This window comes from Platalea leucorodia (genome assembly GCF_965183815.1).
Source record: "Platalea leucorodia genome assembly, chromosome: 3".
Classification (NCBI taxonomy): domain Eukaryota; kingdom Metazoa; phylum Chordata; class Aves; order Pelecaniformes; family Threskiornithidae; genus Platalea; species Platalea leucorodia.
The window spans coordinates 78083300-78106172 of NC_138825.1; the positions used below are offsets into that span (position 1 = coordinate 78083300).

General features: G+C 45.0%; 1 protein-coding gene across 1 annotated transcript in view; it reads right to left on the minus strand.

Moving 5' to 3' along the window:
• Window positions 1–1663: 1663 nt before the first annotated feature.
• The window catches only part of SOBP (sine oculis binding protein homolog), a gene marked incomplete at its 5' end in the record, with an annotated part of 115147 nt that continues 93937 nt past the window's right edge, over window positions 1664–22873 (minus strand). Inside the window, 2 exons of the mRNA XM_082306291.1 lie at window positions 1664–1953; window positions 16644–18598. Coding sequence (XP_082162417.1) covers window positions 16646–18598 — 1953 coding nt within the window. The 3' untranslated portion in view covers window positions 1664–1953; window positions 16644–16645. The remainder of the gene's footprint in view (window positions 1954–16643; window positions 18599–22873) is intronic.

Here is a 22873-nt window from a genome sequence, read left to right on the forward strand (position 1 = left end):
CAACAGCACATTTAAGTGCATTTTTTTTTCTTGGAGATTTATTTTGTTTTAATAAATCTGACACCAGTCAGGGAGAGAGAAAAGCGTTGCAAGCCCAAAAGGAAAGCAGAGCACACTGAGGGTGCTGCAGATTCTTGCTCTCTTGAAGATGTTGCATCAGTATCTCTTTGAGCTCTCTCCCTAGACTCAGGAGTTGTTGGATTTCCCCCTCTTTTTTGTTTTTTTGTCATTTTTTTGTTTTTTTTTTAAAAAGCGAGCTTACTCGCCCGGTGTGTTTTCCAAGCTTTCACAGCTCTAATAAATAAGGAGCACCTGTAAAACAGTAGCTTGACTTAAGTGAATCTGTACAAAGGAAAATATAGAAATACAGTATATACATAGTGCTCATAGTGCACCATCACTACAAGGCTCTGGTTCAACTGACTCTGCTCCCTTGCTCCCAACACCGCTGACACTGTCAGAGACACTGCTCCTGCAAACTGCTCCTCACTTCCCCGCAGCAGCCTTATAGAAAAGGTGTACTCTGAACACTCGAGAGTGAACAATTGCTTTATTCGAGTTAGTAAACAGTTACACTGAATCACAAGGTGATCTGATTTTTTTTTTTTAAGTTTTTTTGTTTGTTTTTGATTTTTTTTGTGTTTTTTCCTGGGTTTTTTTGTCATTTTTTTTCTTTTCTTTTTTTTTTTTTTTGTATTTGTCAGAATGGGATACTCCACGACTCTCTTACCAATTCAGTGCCAGTATAACATGCTCTAGTGTACTTTTGGACTCTTGGCTACAACTGTACAAGTGCACACAAGTAAATTCTACCCTGTTATCCTCCACCCACTGATTGAGGATCGAATTGCACATTTCTCTTAACCATGACAGGAGAAAGCAAACAGTGAAACAGAATCATGGGGGATCTTTCTCACTTTACCCTTGTTTTCATTGGTTTGTCCATACCATTCTAATTATCATGAAAGGGCTATGCATATGGAGAGATTGTCTCACTGCCTTCCTGGATCACTGAAAACCATCAGGGTTGAAATTTCATCCAAGTCTTTCGTGACGCCCAGCAAATATTCCCCTCAGATTATTTTACACCTTGAGGGAATTTTGGTCTTTAGTTCAACACTCTTGCTCTGTTCCCAAATGGGGCGCTATTTAGGGGAATTTAAAGAGAAAGCTGAGAAGAATAAACATTTACTGAGTTCTCTTGGCATTCAGTCTCTGAAAAACCACAGTATAAACTATTCATGCTGCTTCTTACATCTGTCAAATCAAAAATTAAAAGCCATAAAAGTGTAACACTGAAAATATGGCATTAGAAAGGATAAAGGTGGCCTTTGTAAAAATAACAAGGAAAGTATATTAGCCAATAAAATATTCTAACTCTTCATTTAAAAGTGCATCATGGGTAGGACAGAGATGACTCTGAAGTGTTGCTACTCCAGTATTACCCCTTTCCCCCATCAAAACTTGAATAGGTCCAAAACCATACAATGCAAATCACGATTCTTAGTGTAGCAGCAAAACCACAGCAGTTTTTCGAAGGAAAAAAAAAATTAAAAAAAAAAAAAAAATCCGTATCATTGTCCAGTCTCAAATATCTGAACTTTGAAGTCAGAGAGGGAAAAGTACCTATGTTGGTCCGTGTGGTTTTTGAAACCAGGGTGAAAAATCCCCCCCAGCAAGAAACCAAGAGGAAAAAGCGTTCCTTGGAGGAGAAGAGGGGTGGTCGCAGGAATGCTGAGCACACTGTGTGGGTCCATGATGTGCTGTCTTCTGGGTCAAAGGCACCCGTGGGACCGAGGCTTCCTCGGAGGGGCTTTGTGACGGGAAGCTGCTTTCTTTGCTGGACTTTCAGCCAGAGGGGGTGGTGAGCGGACCAGCTGGTGTCATTCGGTGGAGTGACGTGGTTTGCTCTGCTCCCTTTCTCCATGCAAGGTACCCTGCCGGCGACCGTTCCTGCAAAGCAGACAAGCAGAGGTGGTCAGGGCAAGCAGCGGGAGACTCATCGCAGGTGGGCTGGGCACCGCCTGAGCGTGCACGCAGCCTCACGCTGGGCGGGCAGCCGGGCAGAGACACAAGTCCACTGCTTTGGCCTCGGCTGCCCCTCGTGCCGCGAGGGCTGTCGGTACACGCAGCCTCTGAGGTTGCTGGAAAGGAAGATGGAGGAATTCCTGTAATAAAAAGCCGGAAACCGATATAATAATAGTTTATTCTCTGGGTTTCATAGAGCGCCTTTCATCCTACAAGAGCACGGGTGAATAATGATACTTTGCAATTATACAGTACGCTTCACCCCTTGATCTCAGTGTGCTTTACAGAGCTGGGATGTACCACTCTCTGCATGGCACAGGTGGGAAAGTGGAGTCAGAGAAGGAGAAGCATTTGGACCAGGACTGGCCAGCACCTGGGATGGGGATAGGATGGGGAACACCACACAGGCCAGGGCTCCCCAGAGACACAAGGCTCATTGGTCTGACAGAGAAACTGGGACGGTACCCAAAGACAGCTCCACTCTCCCATAAATATGCATCTCCCACTAACAGAGCTAACTCTGTAGGTACTATCTGTGCTATGCATGCAAGCTGAAGATGCCTTTCCCCAAATCCATAGTCATACAAATGACAGATGTATGCTCAACACAGCAAAACGCAGCTGCAGTGAGGGAGGCTGGGCTGGCGTTCCCCACAACCTCCTCAGTCCTCTCTTGCGATGGTCTGCAACCAGTCTTGTACCACCACCACAGCAGCTACAGAGCCAGGGGGTCACAACCAGCAGAGCATGGTGACGGACACTGACTAGCATGGCAAACAGAATTCAAATAAAGGCATTTTAGGACCCAAAGTAGAACTAGGCATTACTCTTACTGAGGTAAACTGCTACCAAGATCTGATATTTTCAGCGTTGAACGCATACATTTCCATGGACCATGTATGAGATGAGAACAAAACCCTCCAGATCCTGCTAGAGCAGATCACATAATTAGGCAAATAATTTAACTTTCCAGTTGTTCCCTTTTTCTATCCTGGTCCTCATTTCCAGGTCCATTTTTCTCCTGTTACCTGACCAGATGTACTGACTGCTTTTGTTTTCTTTCTTTTCTCATTTTTTAGGACACAAAAAAGGAATGCATCCCACAGGACTTATTCAGACAACCCCTTCTGAAGCCCACTGGTGCTTTGACTGCCTGAACAACACCGGAGCAAACACAGCTTTATTGACTGGAGGCCTTCAGAAAGTTGCATGATAGCTCCCCTGAAATAAGGTGAGCTTTGCCAGTGGTGAAGGCCAAGGTCACGAAAATCTTTGGAATCACAATTTTGAAAACCCGAATCACCTTCTCATCAATCTAATGCAAGTAACAACATCCCAGTGCTTATAAGCTCCTGATGCCTTAGTTTATCTAGGGGCTACTGGGTGATACACCATGGCCTCATGTGCTTCTGCTTCCCTTGTCAGTCAACCATGTAGACTGCCTAGCAGGGACTGTCCTCTCTCTCTACACAGCATGCTTTGGACTCTGTCTCCTTGGATGGGATCTGCTGTCCCCTAAAGATTTGGACTGAAACTCAAAAGTACTTATCGGCCTTAATTTTGGTGCTGGGTCACATTTTCCTTCTCAGTCTGCTCCACGATCTCCCCTTCACACTGGCTCCTCTGCGATCCCTCTCGTTACTGTGCTCGTATCCCCCTGCCAAACCTCCACCCTTCTCAAAGCAGAGACTGGAAGGCACATTGAATATGTTGACCAACATAAAAAGTCCCAGAGCACGGAGACCACTATATCTAGGTTAAGGAGTAACATTTGGGCTTTCAGGCAACGTGCCCAGCAGGATGAGCAGCTTTGTGTGTACAGAGAGCTGTGGACAAGAACTAGACTGAGAACTGGGATGTATCCACTTACTAAGTACTCCTCATAAAGTACACAACTGCTTTCTGTCACTTTTTGGCCTGAAAGCTTGCTCTGAGATTAACTAAAAAGGGAAGCAGAGAAAACAAAATGTGTAACGTCTGTATGAAACTTCACTCTGCACTTCAGGTATTTTGCCTGCTCCTTTCTTTCCATACATCAATGGAAATGAATTTCCATCCCTCACTAATCAGTCTCAAATGGCATGGCATAGCACAGACTGATAAGTGATTTGGGAGGGAGGGCATAAAGAAGTTCCCTTGCTCTTGATGCTTTCTGCCTGGAGCAGTCAGCTAGCTTTGTAAGTAAGTCCTGTCTATTTTCCCCTACTGCAGATAGACTCAGTGTCACAGACTGTGCAGATTGGAGAGAAGGACTTTCCCTGTTGATTGGCTCATATGGCAGTCATCGCGTTTGATGAATGCATCTTTGTAGCGATCAAGTGACAGAATAAAAATCCATATCAGGCATAGCATGCAATGTTTTATGAAGAAATGAGAACACACTAGTCATCACCACTTCACAGTTAGACGTTATCCACCTCGTGCCAACACCAGCGTGCATGACCAGCACAATAAAGTCAGCTATTTATATCTCCCCCAAAAACCAAATTACTTTTTAGGGGAGGGACATATGCTCCTCACCCCCGCTGAACTTGCCCTCAACACACATCGAATATTGCTGATCAGATAGAAAAATTGTGTCAGCCGCAAAAGAAGAATTTTTGTAAGCATAAAGCCATGGAGTTGAGCTTATGTCAGTTGCACTGAGGTGAGCACACTGGGTTTTGCCTGCTTTCCAAAGCTAAGCAGGTCTGGGCTGATCCTGGGATGGAAGACCACCTAGAAGTCAGAGGCAGGCTGTAGTTCCAACACCAGGAGGGAGCACGGAAAAGATGACAGAAAGAGAACAAGTAGGAAGGCTCATTTCTGCCCCACTGTCAATGCAGGGGGGCAAAAGGAGAATAACTCAACTGGAGGATGACCCAGCTCAGGCAGATGACTTGGAGGTTCACCTATGCGGGCTCAGATAGCGACGCAGCGCTCCTCTGAACAGTAGGTGAGAGCCACACTGATGTCCTGTACGGCTGCTAGTCGTAACCTGAGCAATGGGCAGCTATGAAACAGGCTGCACCAATGCAGAGCCTCCTCTTTGGTTTATTCCCTGACACGTGAGGAATTAAATCCTTGCTTAAAACAATACAGAGTTAAAGCTTGGCAGGACAGTTTGGCAACTAGGGCAAAGCCTCCCCAGCAAGCTTCCCTCCTCCCTTTCTGCAGCTAGCCAGCTCTTTCCAGGGCTGCTGCAGGCCTACAGCCCTTGGTCCTGCACAGATCCTGGGACCGGTGTGGTGGGAAGCTTGGCCCTGCTTGGTGCAGCCAATTGCTATAAGTGCTCCTTGCTCCACTGCCCCTTCTTGCCTCCATGCTGAGGAGCTTGGTAGCTCAGCTGTGAAGGCATTTCCTTCTCCTGCTCCCCCATATCCAAGCACTGATCCCTGCATGCCCGCTCCCAGTGGTGCCCCATGAGCCGAGTGTTGCCATGCTGGCAGCACACTCCTGCTGGCAGTGATAGCCACCAGAAATAACTGCTTCTACCCAGTGCCCTCCCCAGTCGTGTCCTACCTCCTCAGAGGGGCCATGTCATTGACATGGCTTTGGACGCACGCATGCATGCAGACACACACGGTTTTTTCCATGGTTGCTTCCCCCTCATTCTGCACTCCATTGAACATTTCTGTCTCCAGATTCACATCATATTGTTCAGAAGAAAATTAGAGACTGGGTGGGGAGGGCTGGGGCAACCGTTGATGTGGGCTGGCATGGCAGAGTTTCCATCATTTAGCACAGCACTTAATTCACCCGGACAATGAATGCTGATGTGCTAAAAGAGGCCTAGTTCATCTGGGACAAGCATGGCCCTAGAGTAAAGGCACTGAAATTATTTTCTCAGGGAAACTGCTATGAAGATAAACCACAAGAGTGCAGCTAAAGTCAGCATGGGAGCAAGCTCAGCCCTGGAAACACTCTGGAATCATCTGTTACTTGTAATAGTTCTGTAATTTGCTTTATTTTTTTTCTTAGCAATTCTTAAAGCAGTTCAAGCTTCTTCATTAAAACCTTTCCCTTTGAATACTTGATGATTTATCTTTCCATAAGCTAACTGAAGGGATGCCACATTGCAAGAGTCAGGGGAGGCCTTTAGCACGAATGGGATAACAAGCAGGGTCCTTAAGCACCATCCCTTTATTTTGAAGGTGGTGTTTTCCTTCTGTTCTGGTCTTGTAAGCTATGGATCCTTCTCAACTTTGGGTCAGATACACAACTCAGGCTCTCCCGCCTACTGAAACGCGAGCTGTAATCTGAGCAGACATTGTGACTTCAAGGAATGCATTGGGGAAGAGGCTTGGGATTTGCCCTCCTTTTATGCCTAGGCAGAAGAAGCGGTAGGGACAGCTTAGTCACCCCCAGCTCTGTGATTGAATTGTTGCAGGGATGCACCAGAGGCCGTGCTTGCAATCATATCCAGTCGCCTTGTAGTCAGGGAAGGACCTTGAAGTAAAAACATGAACTGGAAAACAGAAGATCTCTTGTGTGCTGACTCCTGCTTCCCTGCATCTATTCCTAGAAAAGCCTTTGGGGAAATTTCACCAGTTTACAGCTACATTCAGCCCCTTGCTGGTACATTTAGTACTGTCTCTCACTAAACTCATTCAATGTATGTTAAATTGCACCCTGAAACTAGCTAGTGAAGTTAGGAACAGGGATGTATGTCACCATGCCCTTGTTATGGAGCAAGGAAATGGAGGAATTACAGTTCCAGGCTCTCCTTCGTGCTCCTGCGTGGCCCAAGGGAAAATCGCCTTTTAAAAAGAGGCAGCAAAGGAATCATCACTCTGGAAGAGACCTTGAGAGCCACCAAGAATATGTGGGCTCCACACTCCTGTATTTACCAGGCAGCCAGGTCACTGAAGAGAAATGAGGCAGAAAGGAAGCCCTCTACCCCATTCAAATTTGGTGATGATTGTTCAAAATGCAGCTATCTAGCAGCAGAGTTTGTTCCAGCCCCAGGCTCCACGGCAGGGACACAGCATAAGGCAAAGGGAAAAGTAGTTTCTTCCCTCCATTATATACTTCATAAAGACAGTGCTCCCCCCAAAATAGGAGTACGGTCTTGGTCTGGGTAAGCATGCAGCTCTTCTTCATAGCCAGTGGAAACAGGATTCCCTAAGTTCAGCAGAGAGCAGTCACATATACTTGGGGAGAATGGCCTGGGCTGCTGTAAATCCTCCCTTGTACCACAAAGCAGCAATGCAACTTCACCGTGCAACTTGCTCTGCACGGATCCAGGGGACACGGCACCACCCTTCAGGTTTGGCTTCTCCTGGGCAAAACAGCTGCCACCAGGAACCCATGCCACAGCATTTTAAATTTCCACTTCCTCCTGTTACCATCACTGTCAAGGTTTTTGTGAAAGCAGCTCCCCACCAAATCGCACTGCTTTCTCCTTGTCTCTCCTTGTGGTAACAGGAGAGGAGAGGCAGGGGCTCACGAACTTTAACCCAGGGGGACCAGTGTCCTCACTCTCATTCCCATGCCCAGGGGTGCTCCAGAGCAGGCACTGCGTTAGGTGCTCTGAAACACATCTTGGAAGAGCCTCTCTATCTGCCAGCCATGGAGGGAGGCAGAGGAGACCAGTCTTGGTAGGCTAAGATGAACATTTGTGCCCAGTTCCCCAGATTTCAGCATCGGTGCTGCTGTCAGGTTTCTCTGCCGTTGTCGTCCTTCCTTCCCCACCTATACCACTTTCTCCCCAGCAGCTCTCTAAATATTCACTTGATATAATTTTTCACCACTTCAAAGAAGTTTCTCATGGTTTAACCTTTTATAGAACAATTGCTCAGCAGGTTCATGAAATTCCCCTTCACTTTCAATCTGAACTAAAAACAAAAACAACGTCAACCAGGCCCTCCTGCCAAGCCCCACGGCACCATCTTTCTCCAGGCTTTCACTGACAGAGAGTCTCTGGTTTACATTTTGGGGCATTTTTGAGGTACATACGCAAGTCAAGCAAAGAGTAAAATGCCACCACAGCTCTGGACTTGTAATCTCAGCTGTAGCACCCACTGTCTCCGGCCATGGCCCCTATGGCACGTCACGGAGCCTGCCTGGGCCAGATCCTGCTTTACACTGGGGTAGCCGGGTATATCTCTGTAACAGCAAGGCAGCCCATTGCCCTCCAGTTAGTGCAGCACCAGTATATTCGGCAGACCTGTAAAGAGTTTGCTTTGCCCCACCAATGCTTCATGTGCAGATGTGGCAGAAGATATGATTTTCCTTTTAAAAAAAACAGCCAAACTTTCAACTAATTCTCCCATTCTGCACTGAAACTTTGCAAGGATCTTTTTGCAAAAAAAATAACAAACAAAAAAACAAAACATAAAAACTAAAAGAGAAGGAAAACCAAATCCAGACAGTTTCTACTCTCCTTTCCTGAAAACAGGCAACCACTGTGATGTGATAACCCTTCTTTAAGCCTCCGATTTTGTCTGAATCAGAATAGAAACTTCAACTTGAATTTCAGCAGCCTCCTGTGGGCCCAAACCACTAGGCTTTTGGCTATTCTGAGGTGCTTCTCAGTTTTCTTATCCGAGCTGATCTCTCCAGTAAAACCAGATAAATAGCCAGAAAAAGGCAGATTAACTAACTCTGGGTGTGGAGGAAGACGAATGGTGAGGACGGGGGTCTTGCTGAGCACCAGCCTGTAGCTCCCTGTGAGAGTCCTCCTCCTCACCTGGGTTACGCCTGGGCCTGGCTCCTTCATCTGAAATACTATTGTGGGCCACAAAATAATAACAACAACAATAATAACAATAACAGTAATTTTTTGCAGAAGCAGCATTGAATCTTTTTAGTGAAAAGTTTCAGCGTCCCATATCAGGAAGCAATCATCTTTTTCCCATTTTCCCACGAACAACCCCTCCGTCCGTAACCATCCAGGGCTGCATGCCTGCCACCGTCCCCATGGGGTTTCTCCCTGGTTTTCACAACCCCCATCCTGGTTCGTTTCAGCCTAAGCAAGAGCAGATGCAGACTCATCCAAAGCCAAGGGGGCATGCTCAGGTGGCTAAAATGTCAGGTAGATGATACTGTGGGGGAAGGAAGAGGAAAAACCCACCCAGAACACAGAAGGAACAAGCGGGTGAGACCTGGCATAGACCTGGGTGCATTGCCAGGCACCTTAGGGCATCTCCCTTATCCCCAGCACTGCTGGCCACTGAGAGACCTGCGTTGGAACCAAACGTTGTTTTAGATTTTCTCTATTTTCCACCTCCCCTACCCACCCCAAGAAACCAGGAACAATATTTTTACCACCAAGATAACCAGGTCAGCAATAATTGGTAAACTACTTCAAATAAAACAGAACTGGCATTTTAATTGTACTTTGAAAGGTAGTGTCAGAATTAAAATTTGCAGTGACCTCATCATGTATCTTTTCTTTTGTACTAGTGTTCAAGCATCTATCAACTGGAGAACTCCTGTGAGAAAGGTTTTTTCCCCCCTCCTTTTGGATAAGCAACTTAGAAGTGGCAGCACAAGTGGTTCATGAAAGCTTACAAATATTTGGAGCATAAGCAGGCAACACAAAGTTTTACATTTAACTACGTGGGCTCCAAATAAATAGCTGAAAATTGCTCTAACCATAGGTTTCAATATCAATCGGCCGATGATGGGATGCAGATCTTTCCAGAGAGGTCGGAACTTGATAGTTATTTCACTCTGCACTACCCAATCCCTAAAACCCCAATTTTTTTTTCTTTAATTTTTTTTTTTTTTTTTGGAAATGTGTGCTCCCATAGAAGATAATTACATTACACAGCCTGAAAGTCCGAAATCAGGACTGGAAGATGGAGTGCAGCAGAGAGTGGGGGTGTCCTCTCGACAAACGCAGTTCAGCCTCTTTGCCTCTAGATAATTTGTTATTGTAGGTTGGCTCAAATTTAAGACAGTAATGTTTCAGAAACACTTGGAAAAGCAAGCCAGCTGCAGGGAGGATATCGTTACAAATTGAGACACATGTTGTACAGGAATACCATTCTTTTCAAATACCAAAATCGTGTCTGGGGAAGTAAAGCCATGCAAATGAGTCAGAGGCAGGACCTCGGTCTGTAACATGCCGAGGGCCTTCAACTTGCATTAGAGGCACCGAGTGCTGAGTGCGCACAGTACTGCACAGGATCAAGCCCAGATATTTAATTAGCTGTAATTTTCATGGTAGAAGCAAATGTTGAATAGTTGAGGGTTCTGTAAAATGTCAGAGGTTACTTCGACTCGCAGCTCTCACGAGATGATCACACACGCTTCCAAACACAACCTCTGGTCCTTGGAGTGAAATGCAGCTCATTATCAAAATAGTGTAAATAAGGTAATGATTTGTAGGACTCAGCCATGAGGCCTGGACTGATGGAGGCACCTAGGAATGTGCTTAGCTTGCCTGTTTTGCTCTATGGGACCTAAAAATAGACAGGGAGAGACTCAGCAGGTAATCTGGAAACAAAAAGTGCTTCAGAAAAGCTTGCTTGCCACCATCTGATTTCCTCTTGGTTTCTTGCTCAAACAGCTTTGCTTCTGCTTTGCTTGAATCTCCCACTGCTTTTTTAACAAGGATTTAATTTTATCTTAAAATCTACTGCTCACTGCTTGATTATATCCAGCTTTTTTGCAACCACAGCCCTCAGAAGTGTTTTGCTCCTTTCTGACCCACTTTCAGGTATTGCTTGTAATTCTGAGAAATAGTTTATAAGCTCCTTGCAGTTGTTCAGAGCTCACTGCTCCGCACTGAAGTTGGCCATGGTTGTTTCAGGGTCAAGCCTCACAAAGGCTATTAGGTGCTTAGCTCCTTATCAGATTTCAGTGGCAACCAGACACACACTGTCCAGGATCTCGGCCTCTGAATGTAAAGGCAATCGTTGTCTCAGATGACGTTTTTACAAGGGTGCCTGTCTGTTTTACTATTGTCTTTATTGTTAGGGACTCTATATTTAATCGTGACTTGTGCTTTTTTTCCCCCTAAACTTTCCCTCTGCCACTGACTTTGGTAGCTCGACAGCACAAGAACAGGGTGACAGAGAGCTAGAGTATCCCCCTATGCCCATTTTACACTTAACACTTTTGAACGCAGCCAAATCGGCTTTGCACCAACTTAAATAAGAGGAGCATTAGGCCTTATATGTATGAAAGTGCCTGGTCAGTCTTTAAAGCCTGGCAAAGAATTATGAGTAACTCATCGTTTCAATATGAATGTCGGTTGTACCAGCTTAAGGAATGGCATGGTTAAGATGCTTATTTCAGTTCAAATAATTTTCATTTCACAGGAGAATTAAAACTAATAAGGACAAGTAAGCACCGAAATGATCTCTGAAGTCAGTGGTCCCAGGTTCTGGGAGCTGTCAGGTAGGCTACAGCCTCCAGGAGCCGCAGGCTCTGCAAACTTCTGTGGGTCTGTCTATCGAGCTACGGTATTTTTTTCTGGCTGAAGTTCTGGCCCTGTGTTTTGTTTGCCAGCAGCCCTAGATGCTCACTACCTTTGCAAATCAGACCAGGTGTAGTTATTTTCTAAATTGGGTTCAAGAATCAGATTTCATATTTGAAACATATGCCCTAGGAGATTTTACAGAAAAGCAGGAGGAACCCATCAGAGATCAGCACTTGTTCCTCTGATTCAAAGAGTGTGCAGTGATCTACGGCAGCGTAGCACGAGCCTGCTATTTACTGCCACTGAGACGGAAGTTAGCGCTCCCACACCCCGGCAGCAAGATGTGGGAGCTGAAAGCCACTCTGGAAGTATGTCATTTTATACTTCACCATTTTGAGAACCTTTTTTTTTTTTTTTTTTTTTTCTCTGGGAAATCCTTTTTCTGATTTAATATATCTGAGAAGCTACACAGGCAATTTTGAAATGTAAGAAAGATCACGCTGCTAGAGCCAGGCAGCTCTCAAGGGCAAAGCTGCAGTTCCAAGCAAATGTGTTTAAGGCTTTGTGGTGTTAACAGTCTCTCCTCTCCCCCTTCGGATGAATGGAAAAATTTCTGTAGGCTCATAAGAAGCCAGGTGAAGGAAAACTTCTGAACCAGAAGAGTAGGTGTTAAGTGTACGAGTTCAATCACTCTGCTGATTTAAATTAGTTTAGCACCAGTGGAACTATATCCAGTTAAAATTAGCTAAGGCTCTGGCCCATAGTACTGTGTCAAGGAAGATGATTAGCATAAAAATGTGTTTAAATATATAAAATCTGTTTTCAAGTATACCTTTAAGGTCAAATTCTATCCTGATCAGAGCAAGGAGGGCAGGGTAAGATGCTGGTAGATAGATGCTACAGTGACAGGGGAGCGATAAAAACTCTTAAGGCAGAAAGGGAGGTTAATAGCTATGCCCCTTGCCTCAGGAATCCCGACCAGAGCAGGAAATCTTGTGCTGGACCATTATGGGCAGGGGAGCTCACAGTGGGATATATATTACTTCTGCTCTGAACTGGACCATTCTGCATGTTGTATATGTTTACGACCACAATGTATGGACTAGACAGCTGGAGCTTTGGGCCTATAACTCAGCAGATGCTGACCCCAGGACATACGGGTTGGCTCTGTAGGTGGCCATACTCCTACTATTTCCATTACTTCTGGGAGAAATTCTGCTGACACAAGCAGAAAAACTCCCTTCTGCCCCCAACATAGGATTAGTCAACACACACACATACACACACACACACACAGAAGCTAGTTGTGAGTTTGACGTGTGCCACTTAATTTTCTAATTTAGTTTACCATAGCTATCATGTTAAATCCAAGCAGACCTTAGTGTTTGCATTTATTTGCTTTAGGAAACGTTGATACCAAAACTGGAGGGTTAAAACTGATCCCGCCTGGATATAAAGCATGTAGGCAGGCAACACTAACACTGCTAATTTTAGAAACTCATGTTGCTCAAACTTGAAAAAATAACACTCCACAGAATATTCTTCCTAGCTTCATTCCTTTATCATAGTAGGACTTTGGCACTGAGACATCTTTTGCTGGTTCTTCGAATTGCATCAAGCTAGAACAGCTTGACAGTCCACATCCTGATGAAGAGACTAAACTTTAACATCAAGGATTATGTTGCTGATTAGCACTTCCAATAATCAAGTAATTGGTACATTAAATAATCCAGAGTTTGGCGACTTGCCCGAAAAGGTCATGCTTGCATTGATTCCTTTTTAGAGAGTCCATGTTGCTATTACATGAATTCAATCTGTCTGTCCAGAACTCTAGCGTAAAAATATTTGGCTAATTTCCTTCTTTTCATACAATTTGATGGGGAAAAAAAAATTCAGGAGAAGTTGCACATGAGGGCAATATGTTCAGATTTTCCAATTAGAGTAGGTGGGGAGCAAGAGAGAAAAAGACAATTCTCTGGACTTTCTCTTCTCCCGGGTTAGCGTGGCCAATGCAATCAATACAAACCTCCAAGGGCTCAAGTCAACACATTTATTAGTGCAGCTCCTACCCTCTTTGTATTTTAGTAGAATTTCTGTGAGGCCGGGAGTCTCTCGTAAGGGATCCTCCCCGCAACCAGACTGCCGGAGGGGCAGGGTTTTACCTCCGCCCCTCCCCAGGCCTGGGCAGGAGGAACGCAATGGGAACGGCGGAGGTCAGGGCTGCGGTGTAAGGGGCTGCACCGATGCTCTGCTCCCCCTGCTCGTCCCCTCTGCACAGACACGGGCAGGCTCTGAGCCCTGTGCAGCCTTCACAGACAGACTGCTGGGAGGCCAGAAATCTAAGCAGCCCCCCTGCTCCCCTGGACTGGCTATTACCAGCACAAGTGAAAGGAGGGCTCTGCATGAAACCAGAGAGTCCTCACCTCAAATCAATCATCAGAGCTGCACAAATCACTTGTGCGTGCCTTGAGAGGCTCAAAACCCACCCGCATTTCACTGAGGTACCCACTGGAATGAGATGGTTATCACGCTGTTTATTTCTGCAGAGTATTTTGGGTATCCTCTTTCCCTTGAAGCACACAAAGATCCTGGTCTCATATCTCTTCTGCACAGAGGCTGCTTCTTTTCTTTTTGTGGAGAAAGGATGGGATGAACACAGACTGACTAATAACCATCACCATGCCATGCTATGCTATTGCACAAACCCCAGAGGCACAGCAGACACCTAGGCTGGGCCTTTTAACTTTCAGTGTTTATGGGGACATCTATGTCTGTGCCAGTCACCCTAAGTTTCCTTCCCAGCAGGGAGAAACAGGCACTCCTAGGGCACAATTCGTCTGAGCTGTCTTAGTTGTCGACTTCAGGATGAGCTCAGCTGTCTCTTTGAAGCGCCTGCTTCTCAAGGTTGATTTTAAAGAGAGTTTAGACAATTAGCTCAGCTGTGTCTTTGTTCCAGATATCTATATAGGGTCAGATTAATCTTGCCTGGCAACCTCAAAACTTGGTGAATGGGAAAATGGTTATTCCTGAGGATAACCACAGCGGCAGTTATTGACATGTAGAGAATACAAAGAGCTGAGGACAATAACTGAGTGATAAAGCATCCTTCTTGTCTTTTCAATGCAGCCTGTTCAGTTTGCCCACTTTCTCTGTCAAATACTATCTGTGAAGTGATGTCATGTATCATTGTGTCAACAGGCAAAAACACACAACTCGGTGAAGCCAGAACTCTCTCTGAGTTTTATGTCTTTGGCTCTGGACGATGCTAAACCCTTTTTGGGATCGGGACCTTGGAAAGGTGGCATTACCGCAGCCTGGATGGTCTGGCCAAGCATAAATAGATGCTAAGAACCAGCCTGTCTTTGACTACACTGTCAGCACACAAATGTGCAAGTCTCTTAGCACTGGCTTGAAACAAACCACAGCTATAGGGAGCTTGAGCAAGGTGGGAAAGGATGGGTTAACCACGGCTCTCCTAGAATTAAATAAAAGGGATACAGTCAAATAGCGGCCTTCTCACTAGATCAAATCATGACCTCTAGGTAAAAGCATGCGTACATTTATGAAGAGACAATCTTTCAAGCTCCAAAGGTGGCACACTGGGGTTTGCAATAAAGATCCCGCTGCTGAGAGGGACATATAGTTCATCCATACCTCAGGGATGGGTAGGGGGATCCCCACTAGCAGGGCCTAGGAGTGTGTAAAGATTTTAAATATTCATTTGACTTCTGAGTAATTGTATATGTTGGTTGTTAGTCCAAGAAAGTTACAGTTGTCCTCTGTTCTTACAAATGTATCTTTTAAATGTGTCAGCACATGCCGAGAGCAAAGAATAATGGTTCTGTTCCACTGAAGAAAGTAAATAAATACTGTTTGTGATCAAGGGAAGTAATGTTTCCGGCACTGCAGCCAGCACAGGGAACGCGGCGTTAACAAATAAAAAGGGAGTCCTGACCATACTGCGGTATCTTTGATGGTGCAATTAGCCTGCACTGATGGAGCAGGGAGATGTTGCAACGGCCCAGATTCCACAGCCTGCGCTGCTATCTACGGTTGTAGGTGCCAAGCCCTTCAAGGCAATATTCGTATTGCACCGCTGCAGTCGCTATTTGTGCTACCAGGGACAGGGATTTACTGGAGGCTACAGAATATTCCATGGATTCTAATGAAATCTGGCATGTCATCAAGCCACATCCGGCAAACCATCAGTATTTTACTGCTGAACAGATTTCTTCCAACACCCACCATTTTCCCTTTTCCTGAAAGAAGCTCTCCACGCTTGTGAATCTAAACAAATGCAATTACATTGGTTTCTTGCTCATAGGTTTGAAGCAACAGACATATATTAAACCAACAGTTTTACAAAGATGCTGTTTGTTATCAGAGGGATTCAGTAGACTGGGAATAGGAATGAAGGGTGGGGGATTTCTGCCTCTAGAGCATTGTCCTTGGACAAGCCACAGTTGTTGGTGGACTTACCTATATCTCTGCCTGGCTTTGCAGCCCGACCAGGAACCACACACATATAACAACTGCAGGGCTGGGGGAAACCTCAACGTGCTTTTCTAAGGTGGGAGACTTGCACCAAAGGCAGATACCTCAGGTAAGAGAGTAAAGCCCCATGGCACAAGTCTTGCTGAGATAAGCTACAGCAGGCAGGTCACAAACAGCAGGCAGTCCCTAAGCACTGAAAGCGGAGGAAGGAAAGCTGAGGGAGAGGGGGCTCACTCCCCGGAGAACAGCCCGGCTGAAAGCCAGGGTGCGGTCTGGAGGCAGACCAAAGTAAGATGGTTGGAGATGACCATTTGGTAAGTCAACTGGATCTGAGCTAGCAGGAAGCAGCTGGGTCGCCCTGCTCTATGCTATGCTGTAGGGCAATTTCAATCATCATCATGAAGGCTTGAGTTGCTGTGTAACTCAGCTGGAATAAGTAAGCAGATTAATGGCCCAGACCTAAACCGTATCCTAGGCAGAAACCCACTGACTTTGACATACACAACACAATAATTTCACAGCCAGCACCATCACGAAATGTTCTGTGAGCAAAAGTGTAATGAGGCTGCTGATGGATGGAGTACTGACAAGTACAGATGCAATACAACACAAAGAACAATATTAAAACATAAATACCAATAGTTTTCTGAAAGTGCTGGTGAATCAGGATCTGTATGTTGTTTCACAAAGGCCACATCCACACGAGTTTGACCTCATACCTGAAAATACTCATTCTACTCACACAGAAGGCAGTAGTGATTACACAAACCTTTACTTATTCTGATTTCGAATTCGGAGACACCTCCTTTTCAATGGTGGCTCCAGATCCTCTGGCCCTGTGCTGAGTATTGGCGTTGAGATAATGCACGGAGCGATAGCAGTCTTTTCTGCTGGTTTTGGCACAGGCTGGATCACACAACCTGTCTTGGGCAGCATCCGCAAAGCATACGCATGGTCCTCGTCTGCTGGATTGTTAAGGTTCGGGTCCTGTTTGTCTCCCCCAGCAAGGGGCTCTTCCCCGGTCTTCTTGCCAGCATCTCCCTCAAGATGGCAGTTTGATGCACAGTTGTTCTCCTTAACGGACTCCAGCTCGCTCACTGCCAGCTCCTCCGGGGGCTGGGGCTTTTTTGGCTCCTGGGGCGCCTCTGGGTTCTTGGAACCCTCCGTGCTCTTCGTGCCATTCACAATGACGTTGCACACCGCTGCACCAGCTTCCAGTCCCGGCGTGCCAGAGGCCAAGGAGACGGGACAGCAGTGAGCTCCATCACTGCACGGTAACGGTTTTGAGTCAACTGGGCTGCAGTTGTCCCTGCAGTCGCTGCAGTTCCTTTTGTCTGAGCTACCAAAAGCCAAATTTACAACACTGTTAGGTTCACGTTCAACTTTCACTTGGGCATGTAAAGCCCTGTGGATAACATTGTGCAGCCTAGACCGGTGGCCTACTGTTAGGTCTATCACACCATCCTGTGGACCCTGTAGCACACTGGGGAAACCAAATTTACTGTTCACTGGACTACTAGGTCTGACAGTCAAGTCAACAACTTCATTTTTACTGTGCTCCTGAAGCACTTGAGCTTGATTTAGGGACTGGCCTGAGCAGCTCGGTGACGAGTCAGAGGATTTAGACGATCCTTGCTTTGACTCTCGAGGGGATGAAGAGCTATTGGTTGGCTTTGCCCCAGGCGTCTCGCTGGAGGTACTCGGAATGAAGCTTTCGCCGTTGCTGGAGAAGCCATTGGGGGGTTTGGAGTCATTGATGTGAGGGATGGGGATGGGAATGGGGATGGGAACGGGCAAAGGGACAATGACAGGATATGGCACTAGTAGAGTCGGGGGTGGCACCAGCGGGGCAAGGGATGGCAATCCAAAGTTCATCATCTGTGGCATAGGCATAGGACCATTTGGCATCATGCTGACAGGGGGAAAGGGAAGACTGGGCAAAGGAGCTCCGGGAGGGGGAGGCGGCAACAAGCCTGGAGGATTCCCAGGCATGGTAGGTGTTGTGGGGGGATGGATATGAGGGGAAAGCATCGGCCTGTGCATGGGGCTAGAGGTGGGACCCATATTTCTGGGACCACCTGGTGGGGGACCGATTCCAGGAATCATTGGATTTGACAGAGGGCTGTTAGGATTTGAGGCATGGTGAGGCGGCCCACGAATAAATGGTGGACGGATTTGCTGCATAATTTGCTGTTCCATGAATATGGGCAGAGGAACTGGCCCACGGTTTGTCATCACCATGGGAGGACTGCGAGGTGGGACACCAATTGGAGGCACAATGCTAGCAGGTGGCTGGACAGAAACTGGTGGAATATTTGGATTCTCACTGATGGGAATAGGTTTGGGAACTGGCGTGGGGATTTTAGTGACAGAGCAGTTGGCAGTGTCAGACGGAGAGGCAGTGGTAGACGCTGATGGTCCAGGACCTTGAATTTGGCCAGCTGCAGACGCTGGGGATGGGGCTTTTCTCCGAGCATCTGCTAGCGGTATATTCCAAGAATCTGGAGTCAGCAGCTGCACCCCAGTGCCTTCTGCTTTATTTTCGACTGGAGGATGTAATGTACTGCACAGTCCAGCTGGAAGATTGGCCTGTGTCTCTTTGTAGAAAATGTCCATTTTGTACTGATTGAGACATTTTGCACTGCAGAACTGAAGCCTTCTTTCCCCGTCCCCAAAATCCAGATACTCTTTTGTGTGTCTTATGTGCTTACACCAGTCACATACCTACAACACAGTAATAAAATCAAATCAGGTAAGAAAAGCAATCTTCTCTTCATAGTGTTATTTCAAAAGTCATTTTTCAGTTGCTTTCTAAATACTCACATTATTTTTCTAGCAGAAAAAAAATAGTTACGTTTGTGAAAACTATGCTTTTTTTGCTCCGAGATATTGGTGAATTGAATGCCACTCCCTTTTCTGGCTCCCATGATCTCAGTTCTGCCTTATACAGTACATTATATATCTTAAACCTATACCACAGAGGAGAATCCTCAGCTGGCATAAACTTTTATAATACGCATATTTAAGTATACAAAATCTGTATGAGTACGGCTGTGATTACTCCTCGGTGGTAATTTAAGCACACCTGTACTGCCTGGGATGCCATGCTACACAAGAAGTATGATAACTGGAAAAGGACTCGGAAAGTTGCTGGAAATGAATGCAAATAATTTCTGCTAAACTGCAGCACACTGTAACATTTAGTATTCTATTAAGAGTATCAAATAGTAAGTTGGAAAGGGTGTGGTATTTTAAAATGGCATCATGAAGCAAAAAGTGTCATTCATCCTTTGCCCTTCATTCCAAGGAGAAACTTGGAAATAGTCAGGACATTTGTGTGAGGTTTGAATAGTCCCAATTTGTGATGTTTCGGCAAGCAGGAATTATTTTCTGGGCTGTTTGGCCACTCTTGTGTACAAGTCACTTTGAGTGAGAGTAAAACTTCTTGGCAAGCAAGGGCCTATTTAGCAATTTTTCAAATACTACGGCAAAAAGTTTGCATTGCAGGCTCATTTTTGTTTGTTTCTCTGCTTTCCATTTAATCCATTTCTGTGTTACTATTGGTGTGGTGAAGGCATAGCCAATTTTTTTTAAAGTAAGGCTGCAGAACTAATTAAGCTGTGAAAGGTTTTCCCAGTTGTAAACCACTAGACACCAAAGTTCAAAAAATAGTCATTCTAGGCTTCAGAATCCATTACTTCAGAGAAATTATTGTGATTTCATTAACACATTAATTTTGCAACACCAACAGCTCTCACAGATGGTGAAGACATGATCTACAATTCAAATATGACTCTTGTTTGCACAAATGCCTTTCCTTCATATGGCATTTTAAACAAGAATTAATATGAGTAATCTTGCCATAGCTATAAACAGATAAACAGATGTCAGATTTTTCAGTGCCTTACTTTTTTGACAGAATTTTACACACACAAAAAAAACATTTTTGTCATTTACATTAGTTCTCAAAATACTCCGTTGACAGAGATTTTTGGTGCTTTCTATCAGCATGTTGAGCCTATGACCATGTCAGAATACATCCTGGTATTGTTTGTTCTGCCTCTTCCAAAGAGCCCATATTAGCTTGTTTTGAAATGACTATATCTTTTGTACAAAAAAAAAAAAAAAAAGAATATGATTGTGAAAAGACTGCATTAAAAGGATAATTAATTTTAATAACTATTGGCCATATAAACAATTCCAAACAACATATGTCGGGCATCTGATTACCCATCTCATTTAACTCTCAGCTTTCCTTTAATATAAACAGTGGTGACATTTTTGAGTTTTCAGTAGTATATCTTTAATATATATACACACACACATATACACACCCACACCCCCTATATGCTATGGCTATTAGCCTGTTTATTTTAACTCTGCAACCTTTTGGTTATCCGGTCGGGTTGCTATTTGATTCCCTCTTCTGCCTTCCCACCCCATTCACATACTCACACACGCACTCCCTCTCTCCACCATGAAGTTTTTATCCCAACATCTAAATCAAACTAAACAATTATTTGAGAAGTAGCAACTATTAAATCACCCCTGAAGTTTGGGAATGCAGGGCCCAGATTTTCAGCTTGGGCACACGGACGCAGCGCCACGTGAGATAAAGCAGAGGGGGTGCTGGCGCTGCTCGACGCGTGCGGCATTACGACAGGCATATTTCCAGCACGATGCCCCATGCAAGGAAGAAAATTTCCTGGTGCGTAACAAACAGGGCCAGCCCTGCACTGAGCACACACTGACGATGTAGCACCCTAAAAACACGGACGAAAAGGCTGCCAAATGCACAGAAGAGTCGAGACAAACACCTCCGCTGCCATGGCACATGCATACCCCAAGGCATAGGGCAGATGGGAAGCAGGAGTGCACGGAGGAAGGCAAAACAGGGGTACCCCCACTTCCAAGGGCCCCTGGGTTTTACCAGGCATTGGCTCTCCCTCTGCTCTCTGCAGGAAGGCTCAGCGGCCATCGCAGACAGCACCGGAGCTGGGCAGCCCCTCACCGCAAATAGTGCAAACACGCCGCTGTGGGCACTGAACCATCCCGGGTATTTGTCATGGGTATGGGTTTTGCCACCCACCTGGCAAGTCAACACAGGATGATCTGATGGAAACACCTTATAATTGACCTCCTGAAATTTTCTGACTTGACACTCTTTTCCAAGTAGTCAAAAGGGGAATTTGTGAGTCTACACCGTGAGTTAATAAGGTACTATTTAACCCAGTAAAGCTGTTGAATCTACAAGTCATTTTTGATCGAGAGCTCACTGCTGTAGCCACAAAATGCTATCTTTTTGCATGTATGGAATCAGGATGTAAACCACTGCGCTCCTTCTGCCACTTGCAGGGTATGCTCTTGCCCCAAGGGCTGTGCAAAGAGGCAGGGGGTCTCCACATGTACCCCAAGAACTGCACAGAGAAGAGGTACCAGGAGCTCCCAGCGGCCTCCCGAGGAAGGATAGGGGAAGGATGAAGCCCACCTGGCCCATCACTCACCAAACCAGTGTCTGCTTACAGGGGAAAGATGAGGGGGAGACCAGTCCTGGAGATGGCTGCTGTAAGGGATGGGGCAGGACTCCAGATGCAGCTGCTTCCCTGATTTAGTTCTGGGATGGTGCAGCTAAGACTTGCCCTTCCTTTGGGGCAAAGGAAGCAAACCTACTTGTAAGCCTGCTTCCAAAGAAGCATCTGAGAAATATGAGAGAGTAAACCCAGCCTCCTTATCTCTCTAGGAAGAGCCCCCTCGGTGACTTTAATTAAACAGACTGAAAGGAAAATACAGGCCAAAAAAAACTTGTGGCGTCTTTTCTAATAATTTTATTTTATTAGTTATCAGTTGAAAAATTCACTGCAATACTTTAGTGTTTTATTGCTGTATTGATTTGTTTATCTCAAGTGGGCTCCTATGTCACTCCTAGCTAAACAAATATTTTCTCTTCCTCGGTAAAATATTTAGAAATCCTGCTTAGAAATTCTCTACTGATTTCTCCTGTTTTCAATAATTCACCGAGGTACAAGAAACTCTGAAGTCTGCTGCCTCACTCACGTATTGATCACAGACCATTCTGTATATTTTATCACTAGATAAAATTAATTAAAGCCACAGAAATTAAAGGCAGTGATTCTGTTCCTCTGAACATCCTGGATGGACCAAATATCTAATAATTATCATCTCATTGATTTTATGCAACATCTCAAAGTGTCGAAGTTAAAACGTCAGTGAGAAATGTCTATCTACTACATCCATGTATTTAATTATTTTCTTTCTTTCTTTCTTTCTTTCTTTCTTTCCTTCCTTCCTTCCTTCCTTCCTTCCTTCCTTCCTTCCTTCCTTCCTTCCTTCCTTCCTTCCTTCCTTCCTTCTTTCCTTCTTTCTGTCTTTCTGTCTTTCTTTCTGTCTTTCTGTCTTCTACCTACCTACCTACCTACCTAAGCAATCAGTCTATATGTTGCTTATTTAAGATACAAGTATAAAATGTGCATGTCATACGCAGGTAATATGATACCTTACAATACCATACTAAAAGGCAGAAAAACAGTCCCTACGATGAGAAGGAAATTACTGGAGGAGAAAAAATGTCACTTAAGAATTAATGAATCAAGTCTGTCTTACAGGATTGATCATTTAAGATGAGGTCAATGAATTTATGATACAAATGGCTATATCACTAGAGGTAATAAAACGGAGCAATATCATTCATTTTACATCTAACTAATGACGTGCTCAGAGTAATTACAGACTTCTTCTAAAAGCCTACACTGATTAGTTCAGATGTGATAGGTGAAACATATATATCTTTCTGTTGAATAAAATAACATTTTCTTATCTGTAAAACACACAGCCAATGTCTTATTTTTTAAAGTACTTGCATTCTGTACAGAACATTGTTGAGATGAGATGAGAACAGTTAAAAATCTCTCTGCTCATTTATTGCTTCTGCTTCTCTTTTCCTGCCTCATCCTTTCCCTTCACCAGACAACCAAGAGAAGA